This window comes from Sphaerodactylus townsendi, linkage group LG15 (genome assembly GCF_021028975.2).
Source record: "Sphaerodactylus townsendi isolate TG3544 linkage group LG15, MPM_Stown_v2.3, whole genome shotgun sequence".
Lineage (NCBI taxonomy): Eukaryota > Metazoa > Chordata > Lepidosauria > Squamata > Sphaerodactylidae > Sphaerodactylus > Sphaerodactylus townsendi.
Genome location: NC_059439.1, coordinates 33,370,177 through 33,393,062, shown reverse-complemented (window position 1 = coordinate 33,393,062; position 22,886 = coordinate 33,370,177). Strand labels below are relative to the sequence as shown.

Below are 22,886 nucleotides of genomic sequence, written 5' to 3'. Positions count from 1 at the left end.
TGTCCCTTACCAACTTCTTATTACCTTCCTTAATGGACAAAAAAACCCTCTGCACAGAAAGGAAAATGCTTTTTTATCTACTTGCCAGTTTAGAATATCTGTCTGTCAGATCATGGCTCAGATATATTTATCTGCCATATGTTTTTCTGGTCCTGTCCATAATGATTTTCCTCATTCATTATTTAATGTATTCACCATCTATATTACCTTCTGTCTACTAGCTCTTCATTTTCTACATCTACTTATTTCCTTGAGTCTCTGTCTATTCATTGTTATTCTGTCTGTCTATCTGATTAACAGAAGAAGAGAAATTAGGTCGTTACCGCAAAAATGGCCCCTAGAACCTAACAAATTGATAAATTAATTCATGAAGCTCAATACTACTTCATATGTTTAACTCTTCATCTATATCACCTGAAGTTGGCACCTCTCTATAAAACTGCCTGTCAGAATACATGTTAGTCTTGGATAGATTATTCCTTCTTTTATCTTTCTACCTTTCTTCTTAACGATCAGTATGCTAAGTTCTACCACAGATATGTCCAAGTGCTCCAACACAACCTTTGTAATGATTTTCTATTAACTGCTGACCCCACGTTGAGGGGACCCCCCCCCCCCCGCAAACCAGTTTGGAGGCAAATAAGTTTGATAACTCTTTGAATACTAGCCTGTATAAAAAATTTTAAGGGAAGAATGTTGCAGTTCTAGGAGATGAGGTTTCATTCAATGTCTTTCTTAGATGTTAGTACATGTCGAGCAAACAGATTTAGAAACAGATTTGTGAGGGTCTAGCTCAGATTGCTTAGAGTTGAAGGGAAGGAGTTCTGTGCAAACTTTGTATTTTTTTGTTCATATGTTTAGGGGTGAATCAAGGCTACTGAAAAGAGGTTCTAGGGTGTTCTTGGGTTAGATTCAGCATTTGGATGAATAGCATTCTTTACATCTGAATTACCTGAATCAAACACTTGCAAGTCAATGGCTTGGTAGTGCCAATTATTATGCATTAAAATCTGAAGTCATTACAGCAATTAATTAAATATTTTAAAGCTGTTTTTTTTTTAATCAGCCTAAAATGGAGGCTCAGAAAATTGGGACCCTCTGGGAGAATTGAAATTAACAGGTGGCTTCAGAGTTGTTTTTCGGTTTTGGTTTATTTTAAGATCCTTAAGTTCCTTTATGAAACACTAAAGAGGATTTGCATGGCTGAAAATAGCCAGAATGTTTCGAAAACAACAGAGTTGACACCTGTCCTTTTAAGATTTGTGGGTTCCATCTTTTTAAAAAATAACCCTAATTTATCATGTTTTTGTCTTAACAAAAAAATATTCTGGCTCTCATGTTACAGAGGTGCATGCACTATTTCAACTAGAAACTTGAGTATTTAAAGGCTAAGAAAGATAGATTTATTCCTCTAGAAGTATTTTTATATTTTAATTATTTTAATTACCAGTCATAGGACAGCAATGATTCTTTTATTATGCATGTGACATATCATTTATGAATACTTAGCATGGTATCCTGCCCTATCATAGTATTAGAGCAGATAAAGGGTTTTATTATTTTCATATTTTTTCTGAAAGTACGAATCTGAGAAATTACACATTATTTTATTGATGATTTTCACAAAATAAGCCATTTAGTAAGCGTGAGTAGAATATCTAATGCTTTCATTTTCCTTTATCCTTTCTTTATGAATGGGGTTGAAGTTGTATTGTTATTTATATTTATATTATTTCTTATTTTTTATTTAAAACTTTAATTTGTTAATGATAGTTTTCTTTTTTTAATTATATATTTTGTATTTTTAAACTTCCATCTCTCTATATAGTATAACTGGATTTATTTCATTCGGATCAATAACCAAAAAATGAATTATTTTAAATTCTCTGAATTGATCTCATATAGAAACAAGATACCTTATAATAATGATGTATTTTGTTTGGGGTCTTTTGCTACTTCTGGGGCGATTTATTTAATGGTCCATCACGGAATCAATTTTCATGATGTTTAAGCAGAATCTGTGGTTCCAGTTTTGATGCTTGATGATTTAGCAATGATTTTGGGAGATTTTGACTATCGGTACCTTTTCTCGACATCCCGCAATCCAGTTTGTAAGTCAGGGGGATGCCCCAGTCATGCCAGAAACCTAACTGGCAAGGCAGGGAAATTTTCCTTAATGATGAGGCAGGGAAATTTCCTCGTGAGAAAATGCCAGTGTGATGGATTGGGCATTCAACTCTCAAAGCGAGCCTTACAAAGCTTTAGCAACCACATTGGCACAATGTAGAGAGCTGCCATCGTCCTCCTGAACCTCAGTGCTGAGGGATGAAAGGTTTAAATTGCTCCCTGCTCGGTTGTGGAGTTGGGCATCCCCTGAGCTAGCCAGAGGACCATGACGGAGCAGGGAAGCCGGAAAATCGTGCCGGTCTTCCGTAGCAATAGCTGAGCCGCAAGGAATACCACTACAAAGCAGGGAACCCGGATAACCTTTGCAGACTTTTGGCAATAGCTGGGCACAGGGAACTACGGTAGTTCCTCCGGTGCCCAGCATTGCAAAGCCCTAGGTTTGGGTGGTTCCCTGCAGGGTTTTAGCACTGGAAATTATGGGGAAAGAACCCGACATCCCCCTAGCTAGCCTGAGGACCACTGTGGAGCAGGGAGTCGAGCAAGCCTTGTAGGGTTTTTTTTGCAGAAATAGCTGGGGCATAGGGAGTTGCCGGCAGGCCAGATCTCTTCAGTGAATGCCTTGCTTGACTTCCTGCTAAACTATGGGGTTCGGAACAATGGCCGAAGCACCTGGCAACCCCCTCGATACCCCAGATCCCACCATTGAGCGGGGAGCTTTGTTAATGTTTTGCAGCAATAGCCGGGAACACAGGGAGGGGTCGGGGTCCCTCCAAAGCACCATGCTGAGCAGAGATAGTTTTGAGGGTCTCACTGCAGGGTTGCAGGGTTATGAAGGATCGGAGAAGCACCCGGCACCCTCCTAGCTGGCCCAAAGACCACTCGGGAGTAGGGAGCTAGGCAGGGCAGGCAGATCTTTTCCAGGAATAGCTGGCCGCGGGGAGCTACAGCAGTCCCTCTGAATCCTAGTGCAGTGTGGCAGATGGCTTTTGTGGCCAGGAGGTTCCCTGCGTAGCTGTCCTGTTGGGAAAAGGTTGGAAAAGCTCCCAGCAACCCACCACGGAGTAGGGAGCCACAAAACCCTTTCAGGTTTTTTGCAGCAACAGCTGGGCATGGGAGGCTACTGCAGTCTCCCTGGAGCCCAGTGCTGAGCAGAGGTGGGTTTTGGGGGCTCCCAGCAGCTTAGCAAGGTTGTGAATTATCAGGAAAGCTCCCAGCATCTCCCTAGCTGGCCTGAAGACCACTAGGGAGTAGCGAGCTAGCTAGACAGGTCTTTTCCAGGAATAGCTGGCCGCGGGGAGCTAAGCAGCCCCTCCAAAGCCGGGCGCCACACGGCAGATGGCTTTTGAGGCCAGGAAAGTCTCCCAAGTGAAGAAGCCATGTTGTAAAAGGTTGGAATGCTCCCCAGCAACTCCACTGACGGAGCAGGGAGCCACAAAACCCTTTCAGGTTTTTTGCAGCAACAGCTGGGCATGGGAGGCTACTGCAGTTTCCCTGAAGCCCAGTGCTGAGCAGAGGTGGGTTGGGGGGTGGTGGCTCCCAACAGCTTAGCAAGGTTGTGAATGATCAGGAAAGCTCCCAGCATCTCCCTGGCTGGCCTGAAGACCACTAGGGAGCTGGGAGCTAGGTAGACCTGGTTGGTCTTTTCCAGGAACAGCTGGCCACGGGGAGCTACGTAACCCCTCTGAAGCCTGGCGCTACACGGCAGATGGCTCTTGTTAATGGCTGGGTTAGCAATGAGAGGACAGGCTCTGGGCATCCCGCTAGCTATCCTGTAGCTATCCTGGGCATCTCCCTAGCTGTCCCAAAGGGAGCTGGGCGCTAGGCAGGGGAACTAGGCAAACCCGGCAGGTCTTTTCCAGGAATAGCTGGCCATTGGAGGAGCTACGTGAGAGCCCCCTCCAAAGCCGGCTGCCACGGCAGAATTGGCTTTGTGGGGTCCTTTATTAACGGGCTGGAGTTGCTTAATGAGAGGACAGGCTCTGGGCATCCCGCTAGCTATCCTGTAGCCCACCATGGGCCGGGAGGCTCCCCGCACAGCTGTAGTGTTGTGAATGGTTGAACAAGCTCCCGGCATCCTGCTAGCTGCCCCCTAGCCCACCGTGGAGCAGGGAGCCACAAAACCCTTTCAGATTCTTTGCAGCAACAGCTGGGCAAGGCGGGGGGCTACCACAGTTTCCCCACAGCCCAGCACAGAGCAGCACTAGGTTTGGGTCCACCTGGTCTGTCCAGAGGCTGGTGCTGAGCAGGGGGAGGTTCCAGAGGCTCTTTGGGTGGCTCCCAGCAGCACTGCAAGGTTGTGAAAGTGCCCGGCATCTGCCTAGCTGGCCCAAAGACCACTGGGGAGCAGGAAGCTAGGCAGGGTAACTAGGCAAGCCCGGCAGGTCTTTTCCAGGAATAGCTGGCCACGGGGAGCTACAGAGCCCCTCTGAAGCCCAGCACTACACGGCCGATGGCTTTTGCGGGTACCTTGTTAATAGTTGGATTGGCAATGAGAGGACAGGCTCCGGGCATCCCTCTAGCTATCCTGTAGCCCACCATGGGCCGGGAGGCTCCCCGCACAGATGTAGTGTAGTGAATGGTTGAAAAAGCTCCCGGCATCCTGCTAGCTGCCCCCTAGCCCACCGTGGAGCAGGGAGCCACAAAACCCTTTCAGATTCTTTGCAGCAACAGCTGGGCAAGGCGGGGGGCTACCACAGTTTCCGCACAGCCCAGCACTGAGCATCACTAGGTTTGGGTCCACCTGGTCTGTCCAGAGGCTGGTGCTGAGCAGCGGAAGGTTCCAGAGGCTCCTTGGGTGGCTCCCAGCAGCACCGCAAGGTTGTGAAAGTGCACGGCATCTCCCTAGCTGGCCCAAAGACCACTAGGGAGCTGGGAGCTAGGGAGGGGGACTAGGCAAACCCGGCAGGTCTTTTCCAGGAATAGCTGGCCACGGGGAGCTACAGAGCCCCTCCGAAGCCCAGCACTACACGGCAGATGGCTTTTGTGGGTCCCTTGTTAATGGCTGGGTTGGCAATGAGAGGACAGGCTCCGGGCACCCCGCTAGCTATCCTGCAGCCCACCACGGGCCGGGAGGCTCCCCGCACAGCTCTAGTGTTTTGAATGGTTGAACAAGCTCCCGGCATCCTGCTAGCTGCCCCCTAGCCCACCGTGGAACAGGGAGCCACAAAACCCTTTCAGATTCTTTGCAGCAACAGCTGGGCATGGGGGGGGGCTACCACAGTTTCCCCCCAGCCCCTTTGTTGCTACAGGTTTGGGTCCACCTGGTCCGTCCAGAGGCTGGTGCTGAGCAGGGGAAGGTTCCAGTGGCTCCTTGGGTGGCTCCCAGCAGCACCGCAAGGTTGTGAAAGTGCTCGGCATCTCCCTAGCTGGCCCAAAGACCACTAGGGAGCTGGGAGCTAGGGAGGGGGACTAGGCAAACCCGGCAGGTCTTTTCCAGGAATAGCTGGCCACGGGGAGCTACAGAGCCCCTCCGAAGCCCAGCACTACACGGCAGATGGCTTTTGTGGGTCCCTTGTTAATGGCTGGGTTGGCAATGAGAGGACAGGCTCCGGGCACCCCGCTAGCTATCCTGCAGCCCACCACGGGCCGGGAGGCTCCCCGCACAGCTCTAGTGTTTTGAATGATTGAACAAGCTCCCGGCATCCTGCTAGCTGCCCCCTAGCCCACCGTGGAGCAGGGAGCCACAAAACCCTTTCAGATTCTTTGCAGCAACAGCTGGGCATGGGGGGGCTACCACAGTTTCCCCCCAGCCCACCACTGAGCAGCACTAGGTTTGGGTCCACCTGGTCCATCCAGAGGCTGGTGCTGAGCAGGGGAAGGTTCCAGAGGCTCCTTGGGTGGCTCCCAGCAGCACCGCAAGGTTGTGAAAGTGCCCGGCATCTGCCTAGCTGGCCCAAAGACCACTCGGGAGCTGGGAGCTAGGCAGGGGAACTAGGCAAACCCGGCAGGTCTTTTCCAGGAATAGCTGGCCACGGGGAGCTACAGAGCACCTCTGAAGCCCAGCACTACACGGCAGATGGCTTTTGCGGGTCCCTTGTTAATAGTTGGATTGGCAATGAGAGGACAGGCTCTGGGCATCCCGCTAGCTATCCTGCAGCCCACCACGGGCTGGGAGGCTCCCCACACAGCTCTAGTGTTTTGAATGGTTGAACAAGCTCCCGGCATCCTGCTAGCTGTCCCCTAGCCCACCATGGAGCAGGGAGCCACAAAACCCTTTCAGATTCTTTGCAGCAAAAGCTGGGCGTGGGGAGGCTATCGCAGTTCCCCCAGAGCTACGTAGCCCCTCCGAAGCCCGGCGCTACACGGGTCCCTTGTTAATAGTTGGATTGGCAACAAGAGGACAGGCTCCGGGCACCCCACTAGCTACCCTGAAGCCCACTATGGGCCGCTGCCGGGCCTGTTGTGAATGGTTGAACAAGCTCCCGGCATCCTGCTAGCTGCCCCCTACTCCACCATGAAGCAGGGAGCCACAAAAACCCTTTCAGATTCTTTACAGCAAAAGCTGGGCGCAGGGAGGCTACCGCAGTTCCTCCAGAGCCCAGCATCAAGTAGCACTAGGTTTGGGTGGCTCCCAGCAGCATTGTAAGGTTGTCAAAATGCCCAGCGTCTCCCCAGGTGACCCAAAGACTGCTAGGGAGTAGGGAGCTAGGCAGGCCGGGCGGGTCTTTCCCAGGAACAGCTGGCCACGGGGAGCTACAGCTGTCCCTCTGAAGAGCACTGCAGAACAGAGAGCTAGGCAGGGCTTGCAAGGTTTGTCTGGCAACAGCTGGATTGGAGGAGCTCTGAAAATACCTGCCCGGTGCTATGCAGTGAAGGATTTCGCTAGGGGAAGAACTAGGCATCGCCTTGATAGCCCGGAAACCACTATGGAGCAGGGAACCTTGCAGGAATTTTCCCGGAATAGCTGGGCCCAGAGAACTGGAGCCGTCCCTCCGAAAACTAGTGCTGAGCAGGGGTAGGTCTCAGTTCTTTCCTGCACCAAACTATGGGGGAAGCAACTGGGAACCCCTCCAAGCTACCCCGAAGCCTAGAACGGAGCTGGGAACCGGGAAAGCATTTCAGATCCCTGGTGGCTATCGTGGGAGCTCCTGGAGCTATAGCGGTCAGTCCAGAGGCCGGTGCTGAGCAAGGGAAGGTTTGGGTGCTTTCCTGCTAAATTGTAGTGCTGGGGATTGGGGGCAAAGCAACTAGCACTAGCACAGGGGTTTCCGGTTCTGGTAGACAAGCAGTGCAGGCAATCTTTCCTGAGCTCCTCCACATTTTAAGATAAGTTTTAAATTTTTGACAATCATAATACGAGCTTGACTCTAAAGAGAATATTAATGGCACAAATGGACGTCCTGAACGAAGAGGGCGGCGTCTCCTACGGCTTTTTCGGCAGATAAGCCTCATTAGTTTATATTTTCCCTTACTGAAACCTCTGCCAACTATCTAAAGCTGATAACTTACAGTGTTGAGAGAAAACAAAATGCCGAATAAAAAGCGGAGTCGGTCTTCGCCTGGTATTCATGAGCAAAAAACCTCCCAAGCAGACCAAAATAGACTTGTATTTACAAGGTCAGTCGGAGGTAGAAGCCTTGCTTAACCACCTTGAACTGCCTGATAGGTTTACGCCCTTGGAGGATTTAAGTTTCAAGCCCAGCACAGAGCCAGGATAGCCTTTGAGATCGCTGGTGGCAATAGCTAGGGTGCCTAGAGCTACAGCCGTCTGTCCAGAAGCCGGCGCTGACTAGGGGAAGGTTTCGGTGCTTTCCTGCTGATTTATAATGCTGAGAATTAGGGGCAAAGCAACTGGTAACCCCCTAGCTACCCTGAAGTCTAGAACAGAGCTGGGCAGCAGAATGACTGGCAGCAATAACCGGGGCATCTGGTCCGTCCAGAGACCGGTGCTAAGCAGGGGAAGGCTTCAGTGGATCCTTGTGGTGCCGTACAGCTGTGAATGAGGGGCGAAACACAAGGCCACCCTCTTGCTAGCCTGAAGTCCCCTATGGCAGGGATGGCGAACCTATGGCACGGGTGCCAGAGGTGGCACTCGGAGCCCTCTCTGTGGGCACGTGCACACAGAGTTCATCATGTGGGGAGCGGAAAATCACCCCCACACAGACACACACACATCTAGGCTGGCCTGGGTCACTGAGCACGAGGTGCGTGCACCGTGGTGAGCAGGGAGGACTCGGCTTTGGCGAAATTGTTAGGGGTAAGGCGCAGAGGAGGCAGAAGTGCTAGAGAGGCACAGAACTCTTGGCGCAGGACTTATGGAGGCTAGAGCAGGCTGGCCCCTGCTTTCGAGCGGGTGGAAGCGGAGGAAAGAGGGGAGCCAACCGGTTTTTTCTAAACTAAAAACCTCAACGATTCAGGATTAGAACATTAAGGGCTGGCGCTTAAAGATACTTAAATGGTGGGGTTTGGGTTGCAATTTGGGCAACCCGGTCTTCAAAAGGTTCGCCATCACTGCCCTATGGGGTAGGGAACTGGGCAAGCCTTCCAGGTCTTTTGCAGTAATCTCTGGTTGCAAGGAGCCGCAGCAGTCCTGCATCACCCGGGGCTGTACCACGATAGGCTTCACTGGCTGCCTCCTGAATGGCAGGGGTGGCAAAGTAGAGAGAAGCACCAGGCATCCCCTTAGCGACTCTAAAACCCACCATGGAGCAGAAAACTGGGCAAGCCGTCCAGATTATTTGCAGCAAGGCTGGGTGTGGGAATGGGCCACCGCAGTCCCTCCAAATCTCATTGCTGTGCTGGGAAAGGCTCGGGTGGCTCCCTGCATCCTTGTCATGACGTGAAGGTAGGAAGGTACCCCTGGCGTCCCTCTAGATAGCCAGAAGACCACTATGGAGCAGGGCATCCGGCAAGCCGTGCAGGTCCATTCAAGCAAGAGCCCAGGGAATTACAGCAGTGTCCCCTCTCCCACCACCCACCCAAGGCCAGTGCTAAGGATAGGGAGGTTTGGGTGCCTCCCTGCAGAACTATCATGTTGCGAAACATCAGGAAAGCACCCAGAAACCCCCCCCAAACCATCCTGCAGCTCAGTCTGGAGCAGGGGGTCAGGCATGTTTTGTGAGCATTTGCGGCAGCAGCCGGGCGCAAGGATTTTAAACAGGGCGTCCAAAGCCCAGCTCTGAGAAGTGGTAGGTTTGGGTGGCTCGCTGCAGTGTCTTCGGTTTGTGAGTGGTGGGCCAAACAGCCCACGTTCCCTTGGCTAACCTGGAGACTGCTATGGAGGCAGCCCTGGGGGTCCTTTCTCCAGGGATAGCTGGGCACAGGCAGCTACGGCAGCCCCTGAGAACCCCAAGACTTTGCATTAGACAGCTTGGGTGGTTCTCTGTTGAACAGTGCTGCCGGGAATAATGTCTGCCCGCAGACCAGATCTCTGCAGTGAATGCTTTGCTAGGCTCCCTGCTAAACTGTGGGGTTTGTGACAATGGCTGAGGCACTTGGCCACCCCCTAGCTACTCTGAAGCCCACCATGGGGCAGGGAGACTTGCCTGTCTTACAGTTCTTTTGCAGTAATAATGGGCTACGGGGAGCTACTATGGTCCTTCTAGAGCCCTGTGCTGTGGCGTAGGAGGCGTAGGAGCAGCAGTGGCGTAGGAGGTTAAGAGCTCGTGTATCTAATCTGGAGGAACCGGGTTTGATTCCCAGCTCTGCCGCCTGAGCTGTGGAGGCTTATCTGGGGAATTCAGATTAGCCTGGGCACTCCCACACACGCCAGCTGGGTGACCTTGGGCGAGTCACAGCTTCTCGGAGCTCTCTCAGCCCCACCTACCTCACAGGGTGTTTGTTGTGAGGGGGGAAGGGCAAGGAGATTGTAAGCCCCTTTGAGTCTCCTGCAGGAGAGAAAGGGGGGATATAAATCCAAACTCCTCCTCTTCTTCTTCTTCTTCTTCTTCTTCTTCTTCTTCTTCTTCTGTGAAAGGCCTGAGTCACTACAGTATATATATAATGAGCCAGAGATAGTATCTAGTTTACAGAAGGGAAAATTACCTGTCTGGCTCTAGTGCAAACTTTAAAACTCCATTTTTAATTAAAATAATTGAAATATTTATATACCAGCACCACAAACTCTTAAACAACGACAGCAACATACATATTATAAACAGCATTTCTATTGTTAACGTTGTTATTGTTTATAATATGTATGATTTTGTTGTTCATTAAGAGTTGTGATTCCAGTATATAAATGTTTTAATTATTTTCATTAAAAATAGAGTTTTAAAGTTCGCACTGAAGCCCTGGGTCGCTCCCAGAAGAGTTGTAAGGTTGTGAACGGTGCGGAAAGTTCTCAGTATCCGATGCCTGAGCTGGCTTTAGGATCGCCAGCTGCTCACCTGGCCACTGGAGCTGTTCTTTTATGAGCAGACTGGTATATAGGCATTAGCCAGAGATAACGTTTATTTCCACGCTTTGGAAACCTTCACCTACTGACACTGTTTCCAAGCCGCTGTTAGAAGCCACAAGAATAGGACAGGCTGGGCCCTTCAAATCATCTAGCCTAGCAATCCAAACTTCACTATATAGTCCTGTATTTACTCTAAGGCAAGACCGGAGGAGGGGGAGCGAGCATGGGTTTCAGGTATGCCATCAAACAAAGGGAAAGGGTGTCTTTTTACTGTCACATGCAAGTCACAGCTCTGTCAACTAATTTTTCAGTGTGCCTAAGTTGTTGGGAGGGTCGTCGTACATTCAGGTTCCTCTGTACTTTCGATTAAATATCGCACTCGCTGTCGCCTTGCTGGTCCTAGCAAGTGGAAGGAAAAGGTAGGACTGGTGACTAGTGGTTAACCTCGTGGTTAAGAGCTCCAGACGCTAATCTGAAGAACCATGTCTGATTTCCCCCTCCTCCACGTGAGCGGTGGACTCTAATCTGGTGAGCTGGAGTTGTTTCCCCGCTCCTCTGCATAAAATCTGCTGGGTGACCTTGGGCCAATCACGGTTCTCTCTGAACTCTCTCAGCCTCACCTACCTCACAAGGGGTCTGTTGTGGGGAGGGGAAAGTGGCTGTAAGACTCCTTTGTGGAGAAAAGCAGGGTATAAAAGCCAATTCTTCTATTTAAGGGGGGAGGGACTGGGAAAAGATTTGGGACTTGTTATTTTATCTTTGGTTTTAGCTGGAGATGTTTCAACTCTTATCGCAAGCCGCCTTGAATCGAGAGGAAAAGTGGAATATAAATGTTTTAGTAAATGATGAATATAAATAAGTATCAGCTCTCCGGGGAAACAGAAGATTGGGGTTCTCTGATAGCTGACTTTATATCAGCATAGTGCTGGGGATGAAATTTGTTTAGTACACTTACTGACTTCACATCAGATTTCTGCATGAAAATGTAGAGTTTTTCCATGAGGATTCTTCATTTCCAAATTAGCTCAAGGTGCCGGGTTTTCATTACCAGAGGCGGGTGGGTGTTGGAATTTCCCAATCACATGAGCTAATTTGGAGGGCGAAAAGTCAGATTAACAGCTTTAGGTTCTGGTGCTCGCTGGGCCTTTGTGATATGACTCAATCCTCAAGGAGATGTTGTATAACAAAGTGGGATTTTTGTTTGATTTGGATGACCAGTGTTTGAAGTAGGAATGCCAGCCTCCAAGGGCTACCTGGGGATCCACAAGAATTACAGCTGATCTCCAGAGCTCCCCTGGAGACAATGGGTTGTTTGGAACGTGGACTCTATGACACTGTACCCCACTGTCCTCTCCAACCTCCATCCCCAAATCTCCAGAAGTTTCCCACCCTGAACATAAGAACATGAGAAAGAGCCTGCTGGATCAGACCAGAGTCCATCTAGTCCAGCACTCTGCTACTCGCAGTGGCCCACCAGCTGCCTTTGGGAGCTCACGTGCAGGATGTGAAAGCAATGGCCTTCTGCTGCTGCTGCTCCTGAGCACCTGGTCTGCTAAGGCATTTGCAAGCTCAGATCAAGGAGGATCAAGATTGGTAGCCATAGATTGGCTTCTCCTCCATAAATCTGTCCCAAGCCCCTGGATATGGCAGCCAACTCCAGCCAGTAACCAGAGAGGATCTGGCAACCCTTGTCTAAAATATGAATTGGGAACACAATGCAGATGTCTTCTGGTGGTTTCAAAAGCTTCTGAGAGCTTTTTTAAAAATAATATGCTCATTGCACAGACATAACGGAAAACATAACGGTTTGCCAGCTCTGAAGATCTCCCAGATGGCAACTGATCTTGAGGTCATAGACCAGTGATGGCGAACCTTTTCGAGACCGACTGCCCAAATTGCAACCCAAAACCCACTTATTTATCGCAAAGTGCCAACATGGCAATTTAACCTGAATACTGAGCTTTTAGTTTAGAAAAAATGGTTGGCTCAAAGGCACAAGTTACTCGGGAGTAAGCTTGGTGAAGCAACCGTGCAACGCTTCCGATGGGTGAATCACGACCCTAGGAGGGTTTACTCAGAAGCAAGCCCCATTGGCCAGCAATCGAGCTTACTCCCAGGTAAAGGATCGTTCCCAGGTTAGCCTAGATGTGTGTGGGGGGGGGGTGATTCCCCCCCACATGATGAACTCTGTGAATGTGTGCCCACAGAAAGGGCTCTGGGTGCCACCTCTGGCACCCGTGCCATAGGTTCGCCACCACTGTCATAGACATCAAGATCTGGAGAAACTGAGCTGTTTTCAAGCCAGGATTCCATCATGCCCTGCTGAAGTCCATCCCCTCCTCAAACTCCCCAGATTTCACCCCTATAATTTCCATGGATTTCCCAATCCAGAGCTGGTAACCCTATCAAGGCATTTTGTGTCTTCTGATAAGCATAAATGGATGGATGCGATCCACACTTTTTGAAATGCCCCTGAATTTCTTCTGTTTCTTTTTAGAAACAAGATGGAGTTTAATGTCTTGTCGAAGGCTTTCACGGCCGGAATCACTGGGGTACTGTGTGGTTTCCGGGCTGTACAGCCGTGTTCTAGCAGCATTCTCTCCTGACGTTTCGCCTGCATAATGGGTGGATCCCACTCAACACATGTAAATCTAATTGCACCCTTTACTTGTTAACAGACAGTGGTTCTTTTCCCCACCCTGGATACTCCAACAGGTATATATACTCCACTTGCTTTCCTACTATCAGAACCTCTGAAGATGCCAGCCACAGATGCAGGTGAAATGTCAGGAGAGAATGCTGCTGGAACACGGCCATACAGCCTGGAAACCCCACAGCACCCCAAAGATGGAGTTTTACAAAACAATTGTTGTTCTTGAAAGGGACTGGGCTGTTGTGGGTGACGGTCAGCACACCGTGTAATGCCTTTCAACAAGCAACAGCAAAGGGGATATTAAAATGGTTGGGCGAGGTTGTTGCATGAACGAATGTCTGGTTTGACACCAGCAAACCAAGAAACAAGAGGAACTTCATTTTATCGCATGTGGAAATCGCTGAAATTAAATTGCTATTTTAGAGCTAACGATGGTAGAGGAACAACTATCTTTCCAAGACCAGAGTAAAAATGCAAATAATATACCCCCCCTCAAAAAAGAAAACAGCTTCAAACTCTAACTCCACAATACTTCTACATCTGGGTCCATTCTCTTCACTAACTCATTTCCAGTTTTAAAAATGTTCTACACTTCAAGCACTTCCTCATTGACCAATAAACACATTCTGACAGAGGTCCAAATAGGGATATTGCAAAATGGCTCCCATTTTACAATGTCCCTATTGGGTCAAGCTGGCCTCTGAACATTAGGAAGAACTTTCTGACTATCAGGGCTGTTCAATTGTGGAATTCACTGCCTCAGAGAGTGGTGGAATCTCCTTCTTTGGAGGTTTTTAAATAGAGGCTGAACATAGGTCAGGAGGGCTTTGATTGTGTGTTCCTGCATGGCAGGTGGATTGGACTTGATGGCCCTTGTGGTCTCTTCCAGCTCTATGATCCTATATGGAAAAGCAGCATGATGCTATAACACAGTGATGGCGAACCTATGGCACGGGTGCCAGAGGTGGCACTCAGAGCCCTCTCTGTGGGCACGCACAGAGTGCCCCCCCCCCCACACACATCTAGGCTGGCCTGGGTCGCTGGGCTCGATTATTAGCATTAAACCTAAGACCTAGTTTTGGGGAAGTAGTGTAGGTAACCCTGTTAAGCGCTGTTAAACTAAAGCGCGATCCTTTACCTGGGAGTAAGCTCGGTTGCTGGAAATGGGGCTTGCTTCTGAGTAAACCCTCCTAGGGTCGTGATTCACCCGTTGGAAGAGTTGCGCGGTTGCTTCAAAGCAAAGCCATCGACTACCACCAAGCTTACTCCTGAGTAACGCACGCCTCGGAGCCAACCGTTTTTTTCTAAATGAAAACCTCAGTATTCTAAACGAAAACCTCAGGTTAAATTACCGTGTTGGCACTTGGCGATAAATAAGTGGGTTTTGGGTTGCAATTTGGGCACTTGGTCTCGAAAAGGTTCGCCATCGCTGCTATAACAGTTTCTCTGTTGGTCTCTGAAGCTTCACTGAAGGTATCTTGCCTTTTTTGAGGATGTTCCACCAACCTTTATTTCAGAACTTCAGCAGAATACCATCCATTTGCGAAAAAGGGGGGGCACGTGGGTGTCCTCGAATTCCCCTTGTTGAAAATGTTCAGCAATAATTGTATTACAAGAAATTGGGGCCCAACAAAACCTGCTGGATGGTGAGACCCCAACATCATCAGTACTGTAAGGAAGGGAGTCCTTGTTGATGAAGAAAAGATGTGGGGAAACATATTTATTTGAGTGTTGGATAATCTCATCTTTCTCACCCAACATGGCAGTAGTTCACCTTTTAGGTGAATCAATCCCAGTTGAACATTAACACCATCCAAAAAAAACCCCTCCATCCTTTTGTTTTCTTCTTCTCCCTCAGCCACCCAAACTGCCCCTGGTCTTTTCCCCCTCATTCCTTCATCGGACAGCTATACCAATGGAGACGTCACCATCGGGTGCTTGGCCAAGGATTTCCTACCTGACTCACTCACTTTCTCCTGGCAAAACCCAAACAATGACAGCCTTGAGGCCTCCAAAATCAGGCAATTTCCTTCTATCATGAAATCTACCGGGGTTTTCATCACAAGCTCCGAGGCAACCATCCCTGCTAGCCAGTGGAATACATTTGAACCCTTCTTCTGCAAAGCCAAGCACCCTTCTGAGACCAAAGTGACACGGGTTGTTCGTCAAAGTAAGTGTATATTTTTATGTATGGCTTGTTTCGTCTAGTTAGCAATGCTCCCACCCCTGCCAGGCTAACACAGCACAGTCCAATTTTGGGAAAGCCGCAACAAGTACTCAGAAAGAGCTGTAGCAATCTTCGAAACTGATTTATTATCGCATAATGTCTGCCAAGAATCACCGCTTACATGGCATCCACTAACCAGTTAGCCCCTCAAGCAATGCATCCTTTAACAATTACTGAAAAGCAGACAATATTTACCAGTGTACTGTCGAAGGCTTTCACAGCCGGATTCAACTGGTTGTGGTGGGTTTTCCGGGCTGTGTGGCCGTGGTCTGGTGGATCTTGTTCCTAACGTTTCGCCTGCATCTGTGGCTGGCATCACAGTGTGTAACAGACTTCCCTCTGTGATACACCTCTGAAGATGCCAGCCACAGATGCAGCCGAGACATTAGGAACAAGATCCACCACGGCCACACAACCCGGAAAACCCACCGCAACCAATATTTACCAGCGTAGCAGCTTGCCCTTCCACCCTGGACCCCTTTCTCCGAATCAGAGAGGAAAATGAAGGAGAGGTGATTATTCTATAGTAAAGACTGTGTGTTCTGCACATGCTCCATAGCTCCCTTTCTGAGATTGTAATCTCACTTATTTTGAGAATGAGCAGCCAGTCTTGAAGGAAACCCTGTTTCCCCACAGATTCAAATGGATGTGAAAAGGTTTCTCCAGAATTAGAACACCAGGTGTACTGCTAGAGGAAAGATAATTTTGTGGATTCAGTGGAGATAGGTTCCTTGATAGATCCAGCTCTGCAGATCTGTGTGCATAACTGGTTTATTGTGACTCCGGAGGGTTCTTAAAGCAAGAAAGGGGTGGTTTGCCATCGCCTACCTCTGTGGAGCAACCCTAGATTTCCTTGACATTCTCCCATCAATTACTAACAAGGGCCAACTCTGGTCCATTCTGCACAGCACACAAAAAAGTCATCTTAAAAAGGCTGAGCCATCTTGGTCCATCCAAGTCAAGGCAAGAGACTAGCAGAGGGAATTTACTATTGCCTAGCTCTGCTTAGTAACCTTCCTTGATGGTCTCCCATCCAAGTACTAGCCAGGGATGATTTTGCTTAGTTTCTAGAATCCGACAAGGCCGGGCTGGGCCCTCCAGGTCTGCTTGGTTCTGTAGATATTTCCCTATGTCAGCTACCTTTTAAATATTGCTCTGGGGGTAATAAATTCACCTGAAGTACATCTGTCCTCGTCCTAATTGTCATTCCTTCCTGCAGCTCCAATCGTTTGCCTTCCGCCTAAGGTCATTGTCCGCGTGCCTCCTCTGGAAGACTTCAAGGGTCCATATCTCAACGCTACCCTTTTCTGCAAAGCTAGTGGCCTGCACACAGAGAGGACCACCATTACGTGGATGAAGAGTGAAAATGTCCTGACCTCTGGCTTCACCACCACTGCTGCAGTCAGAGAAGGCCGTGGCAGTTTCTCCATCACCAGTGAGCTCATTGTCACCAAAAAAGACTGGTATGCCAACAAGGTATTTTCCTGCCAGGTGCAAAATGAGAAGTTTAATGAGATGAGGAACGTCAGCATGCTCACTGTTTGTGAAGGTAAATAGAATTCTCCTTGGTGAAGTCTCCTTCTTTGGTTTTTTAAAGAGAGGCTGGATGGCCATCTGTCAGGAGTGCTTTGATTGTGTGTTCCTGCATCGCAGGGGGTTGGACTTGATGGCCCTTGGGGTCTCTTCTCTTCCAACTCTATGATTTTATGATTCTATAAATGGTTTCATCGTAATCCATCTGAAAGCCAGCCATGGGGCTTGCCATGTACTGCTGTCGGCACCCGCCAAGCTTTTCAGAAAGTGGGTGGGGCCACTGTAAGGCAGGGCTCACTGTTGTTATTGGCTGCCCTCACTCAAATGAAAGGGTCACCTTCTGGAGGATCAAGAGGGTTGGTAAACCACTGAAGTTTCTGCAGCCAGTGTATAGTTCCAATCCCCCTTCAGGGTTTCATTCTTCCCAGGAAGTGTGAGGCAGGAAATATTCTGTTTGCTTCTGTCTCCAGTGGCAGCCATTTTGGGGGTTGGTCCACAGCTTCCCCCTCAAAATTCCCCAGGTGCCCACAGGCTCAGAAAGTGGGGAACTCTAATCTGGATGTGACCTGAAAATATGGGGAGCAGCACTCTGGCATGTCTGTGCGAAACCGAGCTAGGAGATCTACTGGGTTCCATACGCATGCTGCCTTGTGCTCCATAGAGTGAATGAGGGATATAATCAGTGGTGGGATTCAAATAATTTAACAACCGGTTCCGGTGGTGGGACTCAAATAATTTAACAACTGGTTCCGGTGGTGGGACTCAAATAATTTAACAACTGGTTGTTTACAAGCACCATTTTATCAACCAGTTCTGTCGAAGTGGTGCGAACCTGCTGAATCCCACCACTGGATGTAATCACCCCAGAATGGGATACGAGCATATTACTGAATGTTGAAATGTTCTCAGTGTTCAACATTTGACAACTGAGGGCATAATCATTTTGTGGAAAAATGCAACATGAGTATGCAAATGGCCATCCATCTTCAGTCCCTGCTCCCCAGAGAAATGTTTGATGCCCATATAGTTTAGAACAGTATTCTTCACCATGTTAGGTAGGACCACTAGTTTGGTTATCCATATGAAAAACATATTCCTCCATGCTCATTCACAATTTATATTGTATGTAAAGCACACAAATAAGCCAATTGCCATAGAATTCATCAGCTATTGCGCGGGTTGCGTTTAAATATGCCAAGTATGTAAGCTTAGCGTTTAAAGTAAAAAAATGTGCACAAATATCACAGCTCCAACTAGTTATTTCTGCTTGAGGTATATATATTAGCTTTTGGGGTATTACACTGGCACTAGTGAGTAATATATATATTGTGATATATATATATTAATATATATATATTACCCCCCATATATATATATATATATATATGTGCCCTGATCTCATGGGGTAATATGTATATGCGGGGGGGGGTAATATATATATATGTTAATATGCCTATATAATCATCTGTGCGTCCAAAGGCTTGGGGAATTATATATATATATATATATATGCTAACTAATATGTATATACCTATATGTATATGTATGTAATAGCAATAATATATGTATATGTAATAATAGCCAATAACTTAATAATATATATAACAACTAATATGCTAATAACCATATACTATATATCAAGTTATATATATATATATAAATTGAAATTATATATATATATATATATATATCTATATGGGGGGTAATATATATATTTCTCATTTACTATGGAATGGACCATATATATATATATCAGGGGGTAATATATATATATATATATATATATATGGGGGGTAATATATATATTTCTCATTTACTATGGAATGGACCATATTACCCCCCATATATATATATATTACCCCCTGAGATATATATATATATATATATAAAAATGGTCCTATATCTATCTATCTATCTATCTATCTATCTATCTCAGGGGGTAATATATGTGTGTGTGTGTGTGTGTGTGTGTGTGTGTGTGTGTGTGTGTGTGTGTGTGTGTGTGTGTGTGTGTGTGTGTGTGTGTGTATATATATATAGAGAGAGAGAGAGAGAGATGAAGCACTAGCAGAGTGTCAGCAGCCAGTGAATTCCACTTTCTCATTTACTATGGAATGGACCATTGTTCTCAACTGTTCCTTTATTGCTCTTCAGGTTCTGACTGTACAAGTGCGCAAATTCAAGTGGAGACCATCCCACCATCTTTCGGCGATATGTACCTGAACAACACAGTCACACTGACCTGCAGAATCTCCAACTTGCCCTTCGGTCTGGGTCTTGATGAACTGAACGTCACCTGGATACGAGAGCGTGGCAGCACACCATTAAATACCTCAACTGGTCAGCCTGAAGACCAAGAAAACAGTGAACTGGTATTTGTGGATGCAACAGCCACCGTTTGCCGAGAGGAGTGGGAGAATGGTGATAACTACCTGTGCAAAGTTAGACATCCCCAACTTGCTAGCACTAAAACAAAGTCTTTGAAGAAACAGAAAGGTAGGTGACTGTTTTATATCATCCCACAAAATTGGTAAAGGACATCCCTGCCCCCCAGTGAGATGGTGTTCTGTGTGCCTTTGGTAGACTCCAGAGTTTCCAAAATGGTCCTAAACTGCCTTTTGGTTATCTCCCATTCAAGTTTTAACCAGGGACAACCCTTCTTAGCTTATGAGATCTGATGAGAGTTAGTGATCTTACCAGGGCTAATCAGAGAGCTTCCAAGGAACCCGCACATAGGTGAAAAATAATACAAAACTAACAATAAACTAGTTGAGTTAACTGAATGGTCAGAGTTAAATTGTGATCTCACAGATCTAGAAATGTCTTGCTCAGAATCCCTTCAGATAGCTTAAGCAATATGCCTCTGCTGGTCCCCTTGCACCCATGCAAATATTTTTTTCTTCCCTTCACTGTCCAGGTGGCAGTCGCAGCCCTCCATCCGTCTATGTCCTGCCCCCACCCGCGGAGCAACTGGCTTTGCGGGAGACAGCGACCGTCACCTGCCTGCTGAAAGACTTCTACCCCAATGACATCTTTGTGAGATGGATGCGGAACAATGAGCCTGTGGGGGCTTCAGAGTACTACATCAGCCAACCCATACGGGAATCCAAGAGCCCAGAACGGTACTTCGCCTACAGCACGTTGAACGTCAAAGAGCAGGACTGGAGCTATGGAGCCACTTACACCTGCGTGGTGGGACACGAGGCGCTTCCCCTCCAGACGACTCAGAAGACCGTAGACAAGAGCACGGGTAAACCCACCTTTGTCAACGTCTCCCTGGTGCTCTCCGACGTCGCCTCCAGTTGCCACTAACCACCACTGCCATTTCCGCTGAGCACCCTCCGTCCCTTTTTCGTGTGTCTCCCCTTGTCTCATAATTCAGTCTTTAGCAGAATGGGTGGGCAGTGTTGGAGAGCTAACAATGTGTTAACTCATTGGCTGGCTGCAACATTTTGCAGATGACAAATTATTTGCAATAAAGTATGTTTTTTTCAAAACAAAGAACAAATCTGGCTTGCCGTGAGAAATGTGGTGTCGGGGGGGGGGGTCATACTTTTCAACTGCACGAAAATGGAAAGAGCCACCTAATTCCCATGTGGATTCAATGTGAAATAAAGCTTCTTTTGAAGAACACATCTATCCACTGCATCTTCTCAGCGATCTGAGATTTTCATGCCATGCTGAAATTATTAGTTGCCCAGTGTTGGATGCATTGCAAAGATTGGTTTTCTTCACCCATCCATGCTCTGGGTGCGCTCTTCTCTTAAGCCTTTTCTCTTGCAAATCACTCTTTGGTCATTTTTCTCTTTCTGCAACTCCAATATACATTTATTTATTTTTTATTTATTCTTTGGACTTTTATACCGCCCTATCCCCGGAGGGCTCAGGGCAGTGAACAACATATAGTCACAATACAGTCATAAAATAGCTAAAACCTTTAAAAGCAGCAATAAAAAAGGAAAACTAAATCTAATATATAGGCTAAACATAGGTGGCGTCCGACAACCCCATTTAAAAACTCCTCACCCAAGTGGGTAGGGCAGCGAGTCCCCTCAGATGACAAGAGGCCCAGATGTAAAGGGCCAGAAAGAAAAGCGGGGAGGGGAGGGGGCACCATCAGCGGCCGGTCCCTCCAAAGGCCCAGCGGAACAGCTCCATCTTACAGGCCCTGTGGAACTCACCAAGGTCCGCAGGGCCCGGACAGCTGGAGGGAGAGCGTTCCACCAGGCCGGGGCCAGAGCCGTAAAGGCCCTGGCCCGGGTGGAGGCCAGCCGCATCATCGAGGGGCCCAGGACCACCAGTAGATTGGCCTCAAAATTGTTCTCTTCGCATATGTTTAATGCGGAAGAACTGGTTTAGGAACCATTTCACATTTTCCTACTCATGGATTTTCTGCCACTGAGGATCAACCAATGATGCTTCATTCCCCATCTCATCTCACGAACCATCTCCATACATGTAGGGATAGGAGAGAAGAAATAGCCATATGAGAAAGATGTCTCGGTCACTCGGTCATACACTCACAAGGATTTTCCCACCCACACTGGGTCACTCGGTCATACACCCACATGATTTCCCCAACGCAACCACATTATTAAATCTTCCCATGAGAATGTGAAACACACTTTAAAACGATGTACAAAGTGTCTAGTAACAGCAACTTTTTCCAACGTTCTGTTGTGCATATTTCTCTCCACAGAGGTGACATATAAATGATCTAAATAAAGTCACATAATCTATGCAGCTCAAAAGATAGCTATTTCTATTCAAGCACACTAACTTCAGACGGGGACTCACCTCATCTTTGTGTGTCTTACGAAGAAAGACTGGAAATACAAATTACTCCATAAACAAAAGGCTTCCTTGCAGTTTTACAACACACCGTCATTGGTCAAGTAACAAACGCAGGATATAATAACAACAATGCAATTTTCATCAAAGTCATCTTGTGCATGTCGTAGGTGCTACTTACCTACTACTAGAAAGCTAAAACTTCGATATTGGATTGGGCCATAAATATTGAGGAAGGAACATTCGTGTAACTGAAGACATATGGCCCGCTTTACATTCATGCATGCTCAGATGATTAATCTCTTTGGGCAGATATATCGTCTGCTATCTTCATGGAGAGAATCCATCACTCTCAAATATGGGAGGAAGGGGGAAGGAAAGGACCACCTCCTGCGTGCCAAGACTGAAGGCTGTATTCCAAGATCATTTGAGAGATGTTTGTCTAGGAATCTCTTTGCTTATAGTGGTAAAACCCTGGATGAACCTACCGCTGTTGCGTCTTTTATAGAAGCAGCTATAAAAAAAGAAGGCTGGAGACAGTGTTCTTATTTGGAGACATAGATCATTCATGCACTGTATTTTCTACCTTCCCAATCCCCCAGAGAGTTATATTTGAGTAGGACAAAACCTGGGAAAGTCAACAATTATTTCAAAGGTGTCTACGTTGCTTAAGAAAAGATCAATAAGTAGGAAGGGGCTGTTATTGTCCCCATTCCTGCAAAGTATCTTCCTTCGTGGGAGGCGAGCGTGATAGATGAACCTCTCATCCTAGCCATTGACTCTTCTTTTCTTCTGTTCCCATACACAAACTTCTTTCTTCCTCCTCCCATACATGGCTCAGAACTATTCCAGTTCTTACCTCTTCAGGACAAACCACAGAAGGAATAGAAAAGCAACTGGGATGGATCATTATTCCACCCCCTTCTTCACCTCATGTTTCAGGACATAGAGAGGTCCTGGAAAACATAGATCAGTATCAGAAAGTGCTGAGCTCCTGCCCAATACAACTCCTTTGGGCAAGAGTCAGTAGATGGCCCTACCCGCGAAGGAATTTTAACCCAGGTTAGCTGGATCTGGATCTGATTTCTGTAATTGTACTCATCCCACTTCAAAGGATAATGATAGGGAATAAAATCCATTGTGGTGATGGAAAGGGCTGTCACGTCACAGCTAACTTATGGTGACACTGCAGAGTTTTCAAGGCAAGAGACGTTCAG

The 22,886-nt window shown here is 47.6% G+C and overlaps 1 gene segment (V, D, J or C); it reads left to right on the top strand.

Annotated features, from left to right (window-relative positions):
- The window catches only part of LOC125444626, a 29,049-nt gene that overhangs the window by 4,124 nt on the left and 2,039 nt on the right, over nt 1-22,886 (top strand). The window contains 4 exon segments of the C gene segment in view: nt 14,977-15,288; nt 16,565-16,894; nt 19,033-19,374; nt 19,796-20,232. Coding sequence covers nt 14,977-15,288; nt 16,565-16,894; nt 19,033-19,374; nt 19,796-20,190 — 1,379 coding nt within the window.